We start from the raw sequence: 17,450 nt of genomic DNA on the forward strand, positions 1-17,450 counted from the left end.
ACGATCTATGTGGCGTGCTTTGTGCATTTTCATACAATTCATGTTATCTGTCAAAGCGAATCTGTCACGTAAAGCGAAGCAAAAGTTTTATGTGGCATCAGCTTAAGCGACTGAAACACGGCTGTTTGTCCAAAGCATACGATTTCGAACTAGCGTAAATGTACATTTGCTAAATGCGATAGCATGAAATGTTGCTAAATGTTGCATTTTAAATGCAGCAAAAACGCTGCATAAGCAAAAACAGCCCATAATGCATAATTTCAGATGGCCTACTTAAGGAGAAATTGTTGATTAACTTTCACTATTCATTTTCAGATCATACATTTAATCTGCACTTAGTCCCCTTTCAGACACGTCAAGTCTTGCTTTCAAGTCTGCTCGTTCGTTGGCGAAGGAGGTGGGAAGAGAGGGGAAGAGTACAGATACCTCCGTACCGTCAATTCGTTTCAAGTTTTCTTGTCTCTTTTGAACTTTTCGTTGCTTCCCATTTAACATTTGGAATTTGACACTGAAGGCAGTATAAATGCAAAAAATGGAATACCAAAAAGAAATTATTTTAAGAGAAATCTTGGACGTCACCACCAAATTTATTGAACAAGATAGCGATGACGAAATTGTTTATGGTAAGAGATTGAACTTAAACTTAATACAAACGCATGTACTAATTATTTTTATGAAAAAGGCTTACATGATTTGTGCGAAAAAGCTGCTGCACTACCGGGAAGAATACGAAAACGTATGTGGGTAAAGGAGTGGAGAGCTGAGAAGAATAATCGAGGCTCTTTTGTGTTCCTAACCAAGGAACTTCTCACTTCAGATTCTGGGGGTTTCAAAAGTCAATTTGACATTTTATTAGATCTGGTTAAACCAGAAATCGAGCGGCGTAGTTCGCTGAGAAGAGAAACTATTTCTGCAGCGGAGAAGTTTGGCCGTGACGTTGAGATTTCTTGCCACTGGTATGTTCTGTAATCGCAGGAAAATCAAAGTGTAGTGCATTAAACAAATATATTTATTTTAGGTGAAACGTTTATAAGTTACCAAACACGTTTGTCAACGTCCTTTATTAGCGAGACCATACCCGAAGTGTGCAAAATATTATTTGAAAAATTGAAAGTGCTACACCTGCTTGTACGTAAATTTGTTAGTCTTTCCTAAACATAAATTGTATAAGTTTATTATTTAAAGATGCCAAGCAACTTTGCGGAATGGGAAGCTATAGCGAAAGAATTCGCCATAAAGTGGCAATTTCCAAATTGTTTAGGCGCATTGGACGGCAAGCACATCAACTTTCGGCCGCTGCGGAAGGACGGTGCATTTTATCGTAACTACAAGGGCACTTATAGTGTAATTCTATTGGCCTTAGTTGATGCCAATTGCCGTTTTGTATTTGTGGATGTAGGGACTAATGGGCGTGCGAATGATGCTGGTGTGCTACAACAGAATCGCCTTAAAGAAATTTTAGAAAAAGAACATTTGCCAAAAAGCTCTTTAATTGGAAGGGGACGGAATGTTCCCTATGTTGTTGTAGGGGACGACGCTTTTCCGCTACAAAAGCACATAATGAAGCCATATCCGTATCACACGAAAAATAAAAAGAAACAAATATTTAATTTACGGCTCTCTCGAGCTAGGCATGTTGTTGAGCATGCGTTTGGAATCCTAAGCAATAGATTTCGAGTTTTTTTAACCACAATGAACCTAAAAGTTGACACCGTAGAAAAAGTCACATTGGCTTGTATCGCAATTCATAATTTTCTTTTACAAACCGATAATACATATATCAACACGCCCCTAGAAACTGCAAGTATTAGCAATACCCAGAAGTTTATACAGATGTACCATATAATCCACGAAAAGGCGAAGCTGAACTCATAAGGCAAGAGTTCACAGAATATTTTAACGAAGAAGGCAAATTATAAATTAAAAAGTATAATTTATAAGCTCATATTAATATGTTGTTCCTACCCTATAATACAAATATTATTTAAAAAAAAGGTCAAACTTTCGTAAAAATTTCTAGCTTTTTTAATAAGATTTTCCTTTAAAGATTCTGAGTATGCAGTTTTGTAGCCCATTAAATTTTTTTATAAAAAATTCCAACACTGAAGTATCTACAACTTATGGCTTTTTTTGGCCCTTTTTTGTTTGGTAATGGTATTGCTTATTTTCTTCCATATAAAAAAAAGAAAATGCGACTGTAGATGAGTCCGCCGAAAATTCGTATTTCTTTTAGTTTCTAGATGGTAAGCAATCTATGTATGAGTTTTTAATGAAATATCTTTAAATAAAGGGTTATAAAAACGTTTATAAAAGGCTTTATTTTGAAAATTTTTAGTACGTTTATATTCATACGCTTATAAACAAATTTTTTTTAACCTTTCTTATAAGTTTACACTTTTCTTCTTCTTCTTCTTTTTTGGCGCTGTAACCGCCTAAGCGATTTTGGCCGAGTTCAGCAAAGCACGCCAGTCGTTTCTCCTCTGTGCCAACTGACGCCAATTGGAAACGCCAAGTGAAGCCAAGTCCTTCTCCACCTGATCTTTCCATCGCAGTGGGGGTCTCCCTCTTCCTCTGCTACCACCAGCGGGTTCCGAGTTGAATACTTTCAGAGCTGGAGCGTCGGTGTCCATTCGAACAACATGACCAAGCCAGCGGAGCCGCTGTATTTTAATTCGCTGCACTATGTCCATATCGTTGTAAAGCTCATACAGCTCATCGTTCCATCGTCTGCGGTACTCGCCGTCGCCAACGCGTAAAGGACCGTAAATCTTCCGCAAAATCTTTCTCTCAAACACCCCAAGAGCCGCCTCATCGGATGTTGTCATTGTCCATGCTTCTGCGCCATATACCAGTACGGGCATGATGAGTGACTTATAGAGCGTGGTTTTCGTACGTCGAGAGAGGACTTTACTCCTGAATTGCCTACTCAGTCCAAAGTAGCACTTGTTGGCAAGAGTGATTCTACGTTGGATTTCAATGCTGACATTATTATCGGTGTTAATGCTGGTTCCCAAGTAAACGAAATTCTCTACTTTCTCGAAATTGTAACTGTCAACAGTGACGTGGGTGCCAAGGCGCGAATGTGCTGACTGTTTGTTTGATGACAGGAGATACTTCGTCTTGTCCTCGTTTACCACCAGACCCATGCGCTTTGCTTCCCTATCCAACTTGGAAAAGGCAGAACAGACTTCGCGGTTTTTGTTACCGATGATGTCGATGTCATCGGCATAAGCCAGCAATTGCACGCTCTTGTAGTAAATTGTTCCTGAGCGGTTCAGTTCTGCAGCTCTTATTATCTTCTCCAACATCAGATTAAAGAAGTCACATAAAAGGGAGTCGCCCTGTCTGAAACCCCGTTTTGTGGCGAACGGCTCGGAGAGGTCTTTTCCAATTCTGACGGAGCTGGTGGTATTGCTCAACGTCATTTTACACAGCCGTATGAGTTTTGAGGGGATGCCAAATTCAGACATAGCGGCGTATAGGCAACTCCTTTTAGTGCTGTCAAAAGCGGCTTTAAAGTCGACAAATAGGTGGTGAGTGTCGATCCTTTTCTCGCGGGTCTTTTCCAAGATTTGGCGTATTGTGAATACCTGGTCTATGGTGGATTTGCCAGGTCTAAAGCCACACTGATAAGGCCCAATCAGTTCATTGACGGTGGGCTTCAGTCTTTCACACAATACGCTCGATAAGACCTTGTAACCTATGCTTAGAAGGCTGATCCCGCGGTAGTTGGCGCGAATGGCGGGGTCACCTTTCTTGTGGATTGGGCAGAGCACACTTAAATTCCAGTCGTCGGGCATGCGTTCATCTGACCATATTCTGCACAAGAGTTGATGCATGCACCTTATCAACTCCTCGCCGCCGTACTTGAATAGCTCAGCTGGCAGGCTGTCAGCTCCAGCGGCTTTGTTGTTTTTCAGCCGCGTTATTGCTATACGTACCTCGTCATAGTCAGGCGGTGGAACGTCGACTCCGTCATCATCGACTGCGGGCTCGGGTTCTTCTTCTCCACAACTTTCTGTGCTGCTGCCATTTAGTAGGGCGGAAAAGTGTTCCCTCCATAATTTAAGTACGCTCTGGACATCAGTTACTAGGTCGCCATTATTGTTCTTACAGGAGTGCGCCCCGGTCTTTAAACCTTCCGTAAGTCGCCTAACTCTCTGGTAAAATTTTCGGGCATTCCTCCTGTCGGCCAGCATTTCAAGCTCTTCGCACTCACGTATTTCTGCCTCTCTCTTCTTGTTGCGGCAAATACGTCTCGCTTCCCTCTTCAGATCCCTATAGCGGTCCCACAAAGCGCGCGTTGCGCCCGATCGCAGCGTGGCCCTGTAGGCGGCATCTTTTTTCTCTGTAGCTTCCTGACACTCCTCATCGTACCAGTTGTTCTTTCGGGCTCGCTGAAATCCGACTACTTCTTCGGCGGCGGTACTTAATGAGCGGTAAATGTGGTTCCACTGCTCGCATATGTCGGTTTGTTGAAGAGTGCTCTCTGAGAGCAGGTGTGAGAGTCGAGTAGCGAAAGCGCTGGCTGTCTGTTGTGATTGCAGCTTTTCGACGTTAAGCTTTCCTTGCATATTTGGGCGCACATTTTTTGCTGCACAGAGGCGGGTGCGTATCTTGGCTGCAACAAGATAGTGGTCCGAGTCGATGTTTGGGCCTCGGAGTGTGCGTACGTCTAAAACACTGGAAGCGTGCCTTCCGTCTATCACAACATGATCGATTTGGTTTCTCGTTTTTCGATCCGGAGACAGCCAGGTAGCTTGATGGATCTTTTTATGCTTGAACCTAGTACTGCATACTACCATGTTTCGGGCCCCGGCGAAGTCGATCAGCCTCAATCCGTTGTCGGACGTTTCGTCGTGGAGGCTGAATTTTCCGACGGTGGTTCCAAAGATCCCTTCTTTGCCCACCCTGGTATTGAAGTCGCCAAGCACGATTTTGATATCATGACGGGGGCAGCGCTCGTACGTGCGCTCCAAGCGCTCATAGAAGAGATCCTTGGATGCCTCATCCTTCTCTTCCGTCGGGGCATGGGCGCAGATGAGCGAGATGTTGAAGAATCTCGCTTTGATGCGGATTGTGGCTAGACGCTCGTCCACCGGGGTGAACGACAGTACTCGGCGACGGAGTCTCTCTCCCACCACAAATCCAACTCCGAATTTGCGCTCCTTTACATGGCAGCTGTAGTAGACGTCGCAAGGCCCCAGACATTGTTTGCCTTGCCCCGTCCAACGCATTTCTTGGATGGCGGTGATGTCAGCTTTTGTCCTTACGAGGACATCAACCAGCCGGGCAGAGGCACCTTCCCCATTAAGGGTCCGGACATTCCAGGTGCATGCCCTCAAATCGTAGTCCTTTAAACATTTGCCGTGGTCGTCATCATAAGGGGGGGTCTCATCCGAGGCTTTGCCTTGCTTCTTCACTGGAAGTGGTTTTTACGTGGCGGGTCCCAAGCCCAGCGCACAACCCATTGCTGGGACGGGGGTGGTTTCGCAACCAAATACACGTTTATATAGCGAGCCGCTTGCTCCAAGCAGACACCCGCTTGCAGCCGCACCTACTGGTGAACAGACGCTGCAGACTTCAGTGAGCCCTTAAACCGAATAAGTCAGAGTGGCCCCACCGAAGCTCCCTCTCTTTCTGCCGTGACCCAAGGCTCCACTCGGATTGGTTACCGCATCTCGCACATGGGTTGCTCACGTTGCCCAGAGTGCGCGAACGAGGACGCAAGAGTCGGGATTGAGTATAGCCATGCAACTGTAACTGCATACCCAGCGCAATGACTATACCCCATTGCACTCCACTTTACACTTTTACGCTTATTAAAAGCTTTCTTTTCAGCATATATTGTAAGTTTATATTTCTACGCTTATAACCAAGGCTCCTTTTCGATTATATTACGCTTACTTTCAAGCGTTTTATAAACAAAAAATCAACGTTTTGTAAGCTTAATGTTTATAATACAAAACTTTAATAAGACTTTCTTTAAGTTTAATTTGCTTGTTGGGTAGAAACAATTACATAACATAAACACAAACAAAAAATCTAAAATTCAGTTCATTTTATAACTTAAAAAAAAGGTTACTTAGTCATTGTACTTTGTACTTTATCAGATTTTAAAACTTTAAAGCCACATTTAAAAATGTCTAAGAGCCACCGCACACCACAGACTTTATCAGCCGCCGATTTAGTTGGGCTCGCTTCAAATAAATGAAGATGTATGGAAGTGCGAACGCTACACCAACTTAATCGCGCCCGACTAAGTAGTTGTGCTGCAATGGAAACACTAGCGAGCCCAACTAAATCGGCGGTCTGTGGTGTGCGGTGGCTCTTAAATGATTTTGTCGGTGGATGGCGATTTTTTTAAATATCAAAATCTTCATCGCTGAAAATACCCCGCATTGATTCCTCTAAAATATCCCGTGAAGGAATCGGAGACGGTGGTGATGCAGTGGAATATGATGACGCAGTTCTTTTTATTATGGTTTCCTGCCAGTATTTATTAATAACACCTTGAACCTCCATAACTGCTTGCGGCTGATACTCCTCATCCACCTCTTCCATCTGCTCAGTCACTTGCCGACCCAACCACTCAAATTTATTTTTATTTGCTTTTCTGTCAGCTATCATTTCGGCTTTTTTGGTACCTTTTCTGTGCTTAAGGGACTGGAAGCGTCATCAGAACCTTCTTCGACCTGAAACATATACAACAAATATGCATACATTGAAATAAATGTCATAAGCATGTTTATATCGCATAAAATATACTTACATTAGTAACACTTTGACGGAATTGCACATGATTGTGTAAAAATTTTAGTTGATCAAAGCACCAAAGCTTCGGACAGTGGACATCATCAACACCAGCGCCACTTTTTTTGGAATTCTTCACCGACCGACATTCTTGCAAATATTGCGTTCGCAAACTTTTCCATTTTTTCTTAAGGTAGTCTACCGTTATGCACCCATCAATTTCTTGCATCTTCGCTAGAATATCATGGAGCGCCATTGCTTTTTTCTGGCGGTCTAAATAGTCCTTGGAGCTCACGGAGTAAAGACATTCATGCTCCTGGTACAAATATATAAATTTCTCAATACTTTCCCTGGTCCACTTATATGCCATTGTCTAAGAAATACAAATAATACAATTTCGCCAAACTCATATTCAATTTTCAGCGTGGGACTTACTAGAAAATATTTGCAAATCAATTTATGACGCGTGTGAAATAGAAAACACAAAAGAGAATGCGAAAAAAATTGCTTTCAAGACTTGACGTGTCTGAAAGGGGACTTAAATTGCCAATATTGGCTATTTATGTAAATATGAGATATGTAACCCTGGGCATGAATCACGTAACTTTGAAACGATTGTCGTTCAAACGATACTGACAAAACGATGCCGTCAAAACACTGATTCATGCATTTGTTTTGCTGTTACGTGCTACTGTTACTGTTACGTGAAACAAAACTGGAATTGAGTGGGCAATATGGCACAAACAATCCAACAATTTTTGGTTTTCATGAAACAAGACAATGTCAGCACGATATCGTCCAGACGATTGTCGTCATACATGATTCATGCCCTGTGTTGTACCAAACAACCAAGATTGATTGGTAGGTTGTTTTATCAATCCCACCAAATCCCACGAAAAACAGTCAGCTATTCAGCACAAAATGTATACAAACAAGGAAATGCAATAACAATTTCAAGGAACAAGCAGCATTGCTGCCAATTGTTTGGCATAATTGAACAAAAGTTTCGTTCCTCAACTTTTCTGGACAAAACCTGTAAAACTGTCAAAAAGCAAAACTGCTCTCTGAGAAAGAGAGAAAAACCAAAAAGTACGGGAATGCTTTTCGAGTAAAAACTGGTAAAACTGTCAAATACACCGTGGGCGTCATTTTTTGCTTACATGGCAGTTTTTTATCATTTGGCAATCTGCTAAATTATAAACAAATACACAGGAAAATTAACAAAAAATACCTTCAGAACTTGAAATTTCCTCGCTACGATATATTTAATAAGATGTAAATGCAGATGTACGTTTGTTTTTGCTTATTCATCATTCCAATCGTTTGATCAGCTGGTGGTTTGACACTTTACCAGATTTTACCAGCAGAAACTCTTCGGGCAAAATCTTGCAACTTCTGTCACAGAGAGGGCCGAGAACCGAGTACGGGAACGCTTTCCGGCAAAATTCTGTAAATTCCTGCAACTTCTTGCGAGTTAGGGAATGCAACTAAAGTTGATCTGAAACCCAAGAAAGCTAAGGCTCAATTTCAGATGGCCTACTTAAATAGAGATTGTTGTTTAACTTCCACTATTCATTTTCAGATCATACATTCAATCTGCACTTAAATGGCCAATATTGGCTATTTATATATGAGATATGCAACCCTGTGTTTGTACCAAACAACCAAGATTGATTGGTAGGTTGTTTAATCAATCCCACCAAATCCCACCAAAAAACAATCAGCTGTTCAATACGAAATGTAAAGAAACAAGCAAATGCAACCACAACTTCGAGGAACAAGCAGCAGTGCTACCAATTGTTTGATATATTTAATGGGGCTTTCAGACAAGGCGATTTTTCAGGCAACTTTTGCGTTCAACTCACGCAGGGTTGGATGAAAAAAAATTGAATGGCTGAAAATATACAAATATAAAAACCATATAAAAATATTCGCCATAAAAAGGCGTTTGCATTGTTCAACTTTGCATTCTACTTTTGATTGAACGACCTTTCAACTAATCGCTTTTAACAAGGTTGGTCGCCAGTCAACATTTGGCTATTCAACTTTTTTTTCGTGCAACCCTGCGTGAGTTGAAAGCAAAACTTGAACGCAAAATTTCCTCGTGCGAACGTCTTTTAATCTGAAACCCAACGAAAGTTAAATGCCATTTAAACAACAATCCACAATTGAACGTGAGTGCCATTTAAATATTCAGTTGAAATTTGCCCTAAAAGGCATTTAAACAACAATCTACAATTAAACTTAAGTGTTGTTAAAATATTAATTTTAAATTAGCCCTAAGGGCCGTTTTCTGAAGTAATCTTTAACTTCAAAGCTCACTTTATATATAAAGGCTGAATTAAAAATAAAGCTATATCTAAAGCATTTCTGCTTTCGCTTTCGGTTTTTGACGTATGTATGTTTCTTGGTTGTAAACGAATTTAAAACTGCTAATAAAATGCTTTACTTTAGACACAATCAGGAATTTTTACGCAACTAATTATAAAGTGAGCTTTAAAGTTATAGGTAACTTGAGACCCGAAATCAGAAAGTGATTTGACGTATGCAGACAATAGGGGTCTTCCCTTAAACTCGTAAACCTTGTAAAGCTCGTAAATTTACGAGTCTCGTAAAAGAATTGTCTAAATTTGTATGGAGCTCTATTTATGAGACCCTCGTAAATTTACGAAGCAAATTTGATGCGCAAACGACCTCGCAAACTTCAGTGTTGTCGAGGGGCCGAAATTTTATATTTAGTCGGTTCCAATAGCAGTCCGATTTACAGGATTTAGTCAGAACTTACAGGAAGTCGTTCCTATTGACATAAAACCTGTAAGTGGGAACACATTTCAGAGAGTAACTGAGCAACTGTTCCTAGTCAGAAGTTACAGGATTTAGTCCGGAGTTTCTTTTCCTGTAAGTTCATGAAAAGTGTCAAACGATCAGCTGATTTGCAGGTGCAAGCAAAAACTAACCGCGGTGAAAGCAAAGTACCTTATATTTGTAAAAAATTGGAAGTAAACAACGAAATGTTTGAATATGTATAGATTTTAATAATTATTTAGTGATATTTCAGCTAAATCAGTGTTGTTCAAATGACATGTAGACAAACCGACTGACGTTTTTACAGGTAATAGTGCTTTTTGCGTTCCTATGCACTTCTGCATCTGTTCTCCTTTTACTCTCATTTGAGAGAGTAAAATTGTAGTTTAACAGTTCCACAGGTTTTAGTCCGTTCAAAGGAACAGACTAATTAGTGGTATTCATCTAAACCGATAACTTTATCAAGCAGGTATTCTTATAAATTTAAGCACTCTGTTACATGAACGCCCCATACTCTCCTTTTGTTTACACTTGCCACAATAGTCGTGTCTTCTTTGGGTATCGAGCTCAGTATCAGTAATTTTATACTACTAGCACGAGGATTAAGAAATTTTGGAAATGACCCCACTAAATGGGGAAAAATATATATTTAGACGAGATAATATTCATTTAAATAAATATTTAACATAAAGGCGATTTATTTGAAGCAAGTTAAAAGAAACAATGGCAGAATGTCTGTTTGTGTATGAATTCATTTATCACTGCTACCAAACCATGCGGCCAAATTATCATTGAATAAAACAAAACGGAATGGATAATAAATTGAACAAGATCTCTATCAGGATGATATCGTTGCTGTTGAATTTGCGTGCAAAATTTTTATGTGGATCCCGATTATTGTCCAGAAACACAGCTGGAGTTGCGACAGAGTTGCATTGGCTTCAGTTTGTCAAGTTTATTCAGTGAAGTCGCTGGAGAAATTTATAAGAAATGTGTAAACGAGTTTCTATACAAATGACAGTTAATTTATAAGGTGTACACAGTTATAGGTTTATACGGTTTATAATGCATTCATAAGGTTTAATGAATACCATTATTAAAATGTATGATATAATAACGAAAATAAACGAAGAAAATAATACGCGAATAAAATGAATGAATTTCATCCACTAGCTGTATTGACTTAGATTTTCTGCTAATTTTAGGGGATTTTTATTGTATTTTAGCCAAGAGTGATAGAGACAAGAAGGCGGGATGTTATGGGAAATACTACGAAACAAAAATTGCTTCACAAAATCCTGGTTGATCTGTCAAACAGTCACCTTACTTGCTGTCTCCTTAGGCAAAAGTTTTTATCTTGATTATGTTGTCAGGCAAAAATTTGCCAATGGAGATCGCATATTGCTCTTGGCAAGCAATAATTATCAGAGCTTTTATCTTGATAAATATTGCCAGCAATTTGTTAGTTTGACAGCTACATTTTCATTTACGCGATAACTTCGTGGCGGCAACATTATTTATATCTTCTATATATATAAAATAATAGCCGTTTTCTTTGTTCAGAGTTAACACAAAAACTACTGCATAGATTTAAGTCAAATATTCAGAGGCTATACCTTGCACATAAGGTCCTTTTATAGGCTACCGAAAAGCTCGGTAGGTGGCGCCGGGGTCGAGTTATTTATAAAAATCGTATTTATGAACCGATTTCTTTTAAATTTAAAATGTAAGCTACCAGCATGAAGGCAAACACGTTTCCCAAAAATATACCCGATAGGTGGCGCGGAAGTCGAGATATTTATAAAAGTCGTATTCATAAACCGATTTTTTTCAAATTCAAAAGGTATAGTTTCAGCATAATGGAAAATACGTTTACCAAAGATCGGAGCCGCTAGGTGGCGCGGGAGGCGAGTAATTTATAAAAGTTTTATTTATGAACCGATTTCGTAAGCATGATGAAAAAAGCACTTGCGAAAAACGGACCCGCTAGATGGTGCTGGAGTTGAGTTAAAAAACCACTCAATAGAGCCCAGTCAAATTGTCGGAGGTTATACCTTGCATATATGGTCCTATTATAGGCTACTAGAAAACACGCTGGTGGCGCTGGAGTAGAGTTGCTTATAAAAGTCGTATTTATTAACAGATTTCGTTCAAATTCGCAGATAAATTCCTAAGTTCCTAAAATTCCTTTGCTAAAAATGGACCGTTGGAGTTTAGGTATTTAGAATTTTTTTTATAAAATCTGATTGGAATTCATAATTCGTATGAATTTCATGACAAGCAAAGGTTTTGCACAAAAGGGACCCAATGGATGACGCTGCACCTGAAATATATAGAAACCCCCCGGGGTTTGTTCTGCTTTGGCTGTTCAGATGGCTAAATCAAGGATGCGTTTAAGTATGCATATAAAGACCGTAAGACTGCGTAAGCGTGATCTTGCATCTACCTCCGATTGACGAAGTTGCGGCCGTTATTACAGCAGTAAGACTCAAAGAAACAAATTCATAAATATTAAGACGAATTGTAAAAGTGGCGAATTGACAAAGAAAGATTCGACCACATCTGTCCAAGAAGGAAAACGATAGGTATATCAATGGGCGCGTTCATAAGTCGTTGCTGTTGCGTAACCGTTGGCTGTTTGTCTTAGAAACGCACAGTTGAGTAGTTACGCTCAGCCCAACAGTTGGCATTTTTCCGCCATTTTTTCCAGCGGAAAATTTTTACGCTACCTGAACTCAACGTGTTGGGCTTAGCCTAAACAGCTGATCGAAAAGACTTACGCCGCTTATATTAAATTTAACGCCGCCTTATTAGGTGGCAGTTGCAAACAAATTTATTATATTTTATATTACTGACGTGATAAAGTAACTAAAATATTTTATAATAATACTACGTTTCTAAATATATGTTTTTAAGATGTTTGCTATATAATTTTACACTGTTTAGTTCATTGTAACATTGAACGATTTTTTCAACACGGCGGCCGCTCAGCGTTGAATTCTAAAGAGTATCGGCGCAAATATCTATATTTGTTGCAATTTCATTTGTTTACATTTATCAGCTGTTCATTTGGCAGCATATTCATCAAGCCGTTTCTATGACGTAATTGTTGGGTCCAACAGTTGCCAGCAGTTTCGTAGCAGATGAGCTAAACAGCTACGTCTTATGAACGCAACCAATGGCTTCATTTGAACGATATTTAAGAGATCACACGACTCATTTAGTCAATGTACGGGAAAACTTTTCATCCTGTGGGAAAGCGTGGATTATTGGCCCTCCTTTAATTCAAAACGCTCATCTGTGCTCTTGAGTTTCCTTATAAGGACTTTTATTGGCTTACATGGAACATCGGACCAATGCTGAAGTTGCAAGATCATAGAAGAATATTGCGCACGCTTGGCAGAGATCTCACAGGTGGAAATAATACCATGACATCGAAAGGGCTTAGTATTCCATATGAAATCACAGCGCTACTATTCTTGGCATATGTGTGAGGAGGATTTCGCTCTTTAGTCGTTTAAACTTAGACTAAAAATGTTTACTTCACAGACCGCTTTTGCTTTTAAACGCTATTTTTGAATTGGCCAACGCAAAAGATCTTAAAAGCGCCACGAACCATCTGGGCATTTGCGAGTTTTATTATAAAAGCAAAAATTGAGTTGTTTTCTATTAAAATATTTGTTATTATTTACTTGGATATGAAATACCAGGGCCGGATCGTGAGGAATCAAAAATTTTGTACGCCCAAGTATAATAGACATTTTATTTTATTATATTATATATTGTTTATAAATCAATTATATTTTTATAAATCATATATTTTGAGTCATATGGTTTTGAGAAAAATACACCGTAGTAATTTTAAAATTTCAAAATTAAATTTCTCAACTGAAAAATAAGATATTCGAGCTAACTCGACGGCACATAGTGTGCTTTTTTAACACTTCATTTTTGTTTTTTTTTATTATACTAATATTATAGATTTTGAGACAAGAAACAAAACACACGTGTTTGAAAAACGAAAACAAAATTCAACCCCTCAATTTGAAAAATGCATCCTTCACATGATTTTATATACCTCGAAAAACAAGTCAGTTTTAGTGTTATTCAAGACCTTTAACTTAAGCCAAGGTAGAAATAAGTCTCCAGGCCCTGTGAGAGCTAAATTATTACGATTCTGAAGTTAAACTTCGACATTTCATTGGACATTTTTCGCAATTTTTTTTCTAATTTCGGAGTAAAAACTAGTACAGCAGTTTCGAAGCTTGGTTTAAAATTGTTATAACATGGCTCTCAGAGGGCCTAGAGGCTTCTACTTTTGCTCAAATTAACCTTTAACTACGGAGGTGAATTTTTTGGACATAGTCTGTGACCTGGTGGTAAAATTTACCCCTTCGAATTTAAGTTAGAAATTTGAATACAAATTGGCCATTTTATAATTATTTTTTCTTTTAAACAAAGCTACTAGATTTTTAAGTTAAAATAAATACAAAATTTTATTTTTTCTTTTAAAATCAACAAAAGTCCCACTTTATTTCACAAGGCTTTTATTATTCACAAGACCGAAAGCATCACATAGAAAACTTATAAAAAAAGTGTAAAATAAAAATTAATCTAAAGCTTAAGGGGCATCTTTTCACAGCCAAATATATATATTTAAAGAAATAAAAGAGATTATATTAAAAAATGTAATTGTAAAAAATACTGGGCATGAATCACGTAACTTTGAAACGATAGTCGTTCAAACGATACTGACAAAACGATGTTGTCAAAACACTAGGCATGAATCACGTAACTTTGAAACGATAGTCGTTCAAACGATACTGACAAAACGACCTCGTAAAAACACTGATTTATGCATTTGTGTTGCTGTTACGTGTTACTACTACTGTTACGTGAAGCAAAACTGGAATCGAGTTGACGATATCGCACAAACGATCAAACAATTTTTGGTTTTCATGAAGCAACACAAACTCGACACGATATCGTTCAGCCGATTGTCGGTTTACGTGATTCATGCCCTGATTTATGCATTTGTGTTACTGTTACGTGTTACTGTTACTGCTACGTGAAGCAAAACTGGACTCGAGTTGACGATATCGCACAAACGATCAAACAATTTTTGATTTTTATGAAGCAAGACAATCTCGACACGATATCGTTCAGACGATTGTCGTCATACGTGATTCATGCCCTGGTCAACCTTCCTTGAAAGAAAAAGTTGCATAAACGTTGAGGAGTGGTAATTTTTACACCAGCATCAGCATTTCTCCGCCCACGCTACACCTTCCATAGCAAAAACAAAACTGATCAAGGAGAGTAATTCAAAAAAATTTAAAGAGGAGGTAAATTTTACCACCACCTTCACAGTTAAAGGTTAATAGTAGTGAATTGCGCTTATTGCTCGTGGAATATAAAATTGAGTGAAGGATGCTCAGCTGCGTTTCCGCCGACACACAGGCGTTTTCGCCGACATGTATTAAACAAATACAAACATACTTATGTAAGTTATCTTTAGATTCGTTATAATTTGGCTCTCAAAGGGCCTAGAGACTTCCACCTTGGCTCAAATTAAAGGTCGTGAATTGCATGCACAGCTGCATGCAAATAAAAAAAAAAATGCAATAAATAATGCATTTTTTAAATTAAGGTGTCCAATTGTTTTTCGGATTTTGAACAGTGGAATCGTGTTGCTCGTTTCAAAATCTGTAATACTAGTATAATAAAAAAATACATAAATTTGTTGTTTTGGAATAAATCTCGTGGATTTTGCATGTTTTTTTCGAAGAACACTACTTTTCACCAATTTTTTTAAGGTGAAGGGGTAATTGTGGCTCAAAGGGCACAATTGAAAGGGATTTACTAAGTGATTAAATCCGGCAAAAATAGCCATTTTACAAATGCTTTTATCAAGATAAAAAATGCCCACGCAAAAATATTACCTCTGATAAAATTTACGTCAAGCAAAAAAAAGGACAGTTGGAAGGCAAAAACTTTAGCATGTGGAGACGGGCCGTTACGCACATATTTACACCTTTTCGCCATGAACCAATTAGAACAGATCTGACTGGTTTAGAAGCAGCCATTTGTAATAGCAATTGAGAAAAAAGTGTGTGACGTTTGTAATTTTGAAGCTTGCTATTTCTGTTTTGCTTCTTTTTTATGTGTATTTTGTCGGTGGTTTATTTCAGTGATTTTTAAGCGATTTTCAATAAATTTTTGTGCAAATGAAATTAAAATGAAGTGCGCGGTGATTGGTGGCAAAAACACGTACAAAATAATAATTGGGTTAGCGCAAACATGTGTTGCAAAATTGCTTGCATTTTTTTCTTTATGCTTCGTCTTCATATTCTTTGTTTACTTTTCAAAGAAAATAACATGGCGCCGAAATTACAAACGTCGGCCAGAAAACCACTTTTTTCTTTTGCTTCATCTTGCCAGATCTTGTGTAGTTGGATCATGCAAAAATGTGGCTCGATAGAACTCTTTACTCGTAAACTTACCGAGTTTTACATGGTTTAAGACTTTGCGAGTTTAAGGGAATCCCCTAAATAATTTTATATAAATGTAACTATAATATCTAAAGAGATTTTTGTCTCTTCTTTTTTATTTTTTAGTTTTTAGCTTAAATAGTTCGCGCGAAATGTATATTTCTGCAGCTTATAATTCAACGTTCACGGTCGACATTTTGCTCAAACTGAATTGTCATCGCGTTTTTGACAACTAATACGTATTTCTTTATTGTGTTGACGGCATTGTCCATTGTAAACGCGCTGTTACGATCCCACAATGAAATATCATGAACGAAAGACACAAGATCACGTAAGAACAAGAGAGTGAAAAAAGTCGATTTTTTTAGCGGGTTCTACGCCATCTTGTTTCACGGGAAAACGAGCGAAAAGTAAACAAAGCAAAGAAAACAACGAAAACCAAAATTAGCCAAAATTATTGTCAACCACTTTAAACGCACAATTTAGGTAAAATGATGCAACAAAATGCTTTAAAATGTGTTGTCATGTTGAATTAACTCTTCTTTACTTGAATAAATGTGTAAAATAGTGGTGCTTGTGATGTAAACAAACGCTCAGCTGACGAACCCGCTTTCGCAAACCTTTTTCTCAAAACCAGTTACAAATACAACGTCGCGTTCTTACGTGATCTTGTATTTTTGGTTCATGATGAAATATGTAGTCCTTTGGAAGAGTTGTACTTGGCAAATTAGGCTAGCCTAGGAATTGCTTTACTTTAATTTCAGCTCATTTTTATTATTAACTTATCTTATATATAAAAATAAGTGCATGTTTTTGGTGTGACCTCATAACTTGAGAACGGCTTCACCGAATTCAACCAAATTTATGTGGCATATTCGATCTGTCATGCAGATGGTTTATGCGAAGTTTGCTTGAATTCGGAAAAGCGGGTGTGGCGCCTCTATTTTATTTATAAAAATTAGGGAGTTAGATTATAACTTGAGAACAGCTTCACCGAATTCAACCAAATTTATATAGCATATTCGGGCCATCATGCAGATATTTTATGTGGAGTTTGCCCAAATTTGGAAAAGGGGGCATGTCATATGTATCTTATGTATAACAAGTAAGAAAGTCTAAGTTCGGACGGAGCCGAACATTAAATACCCGGCGCTACATGATAAGCCGGGGTGTATAAATATTAAGTAAATTAGCGTCCTTAAATTTCGAAATATTGAAATTTCAAACATTTCTGAAATTTACCGTTATATGAAAATCGGCCGTAATTTTAGTCCAATTTCAACAATTTCCAACGGTTTGCTTTTATGTGGCAAGTACAATAACCGTACCGAGTTTGGTACAAATTGGTAGAACGGTTACCGAGATACATATATGTGATCATAAGTGGGCGGTGCCACGCCC

General features: G+C 38.4%; 2 protein-coding genes across 4 annotated transcripts; one reads left to right on the forward strand and one right to left on the reverse strand.

The window, feature by feature from the left end:
* The first annotated feature begins 487 nt into the window (after nt 1-487).
* On the forward strand, nt 488-1,989 carry LOC118751154. 3 transcript variants are annotated; one of them, XM_036485921.1, is made up of 4 exons: nt 488-623; nt 683-956; nt 1,019-1,128; nt 1,186-1,989. In XM_036485921.1, exons 1-3 carry the CDS (start codon nt 524-526, stop codon nt 1,020-1,022), a joined length of 378 nt encoding a protein of 125 aa, XP_036341814.1. In that variant the 5' UTR covers nt 488-523; the 3' UTR covers nt 1,023-1,128; nt 1,186-1,989. The 3 variants fall into 3 exon arrangements, with proteins under 3 accessions (XP_036341814.1, XP_036341812.1, XP_036341813.1); XM_036485919.1 differs by having other exon boundaries at nt 1,019-1,989; XM_036485920.1 differs by lacking the exon at nt 488-623 and having other exon boundaries at nt 630-956.
* A 4,097-nt stretch (nt 1,990-6,086) lies between these two features.
* Nucleotides 6,087-7,190, reverse strand: LOC118751155. Its single transcript, XM_036485922.1, has 2 exons — nt 6,773-7,190; nt 6,087-6,695 (listed from the first exon to the last, which is right to left on the reverse strand). Exons 1-2 carry the CDS (start codon nt 7,121-7,123, stop codon nt 6,627-6,629), a joined length of 420 nt encoding a protein of 139 aa, XP_036341815.1. The 5' UTR covers nt 7,124-7,190; the 3' UTR covers nt 6,087-6,626.
* Nucleotides 7,191-17,450: the final 10,260 nt, after the last annotated feature.

Source organism: Rhagoletis pomonella, unplaced genomic scaffold (assembly GCF_013731165.1).
Source record: "Rhagoletis pomonella isolate Grant_MI unplaced genomic scaffold, Rhpom_1.0 Rhpom_scaffold_00569, whole genome shotgun sequence".
Taxonomy (NCBI): domain Eukaryota; kingdom Metazoa; phylum Arthropoda; class Insecta; order Diptera; family Tephritidae; genus Rhagoletis; species Rhagoletis pomonella.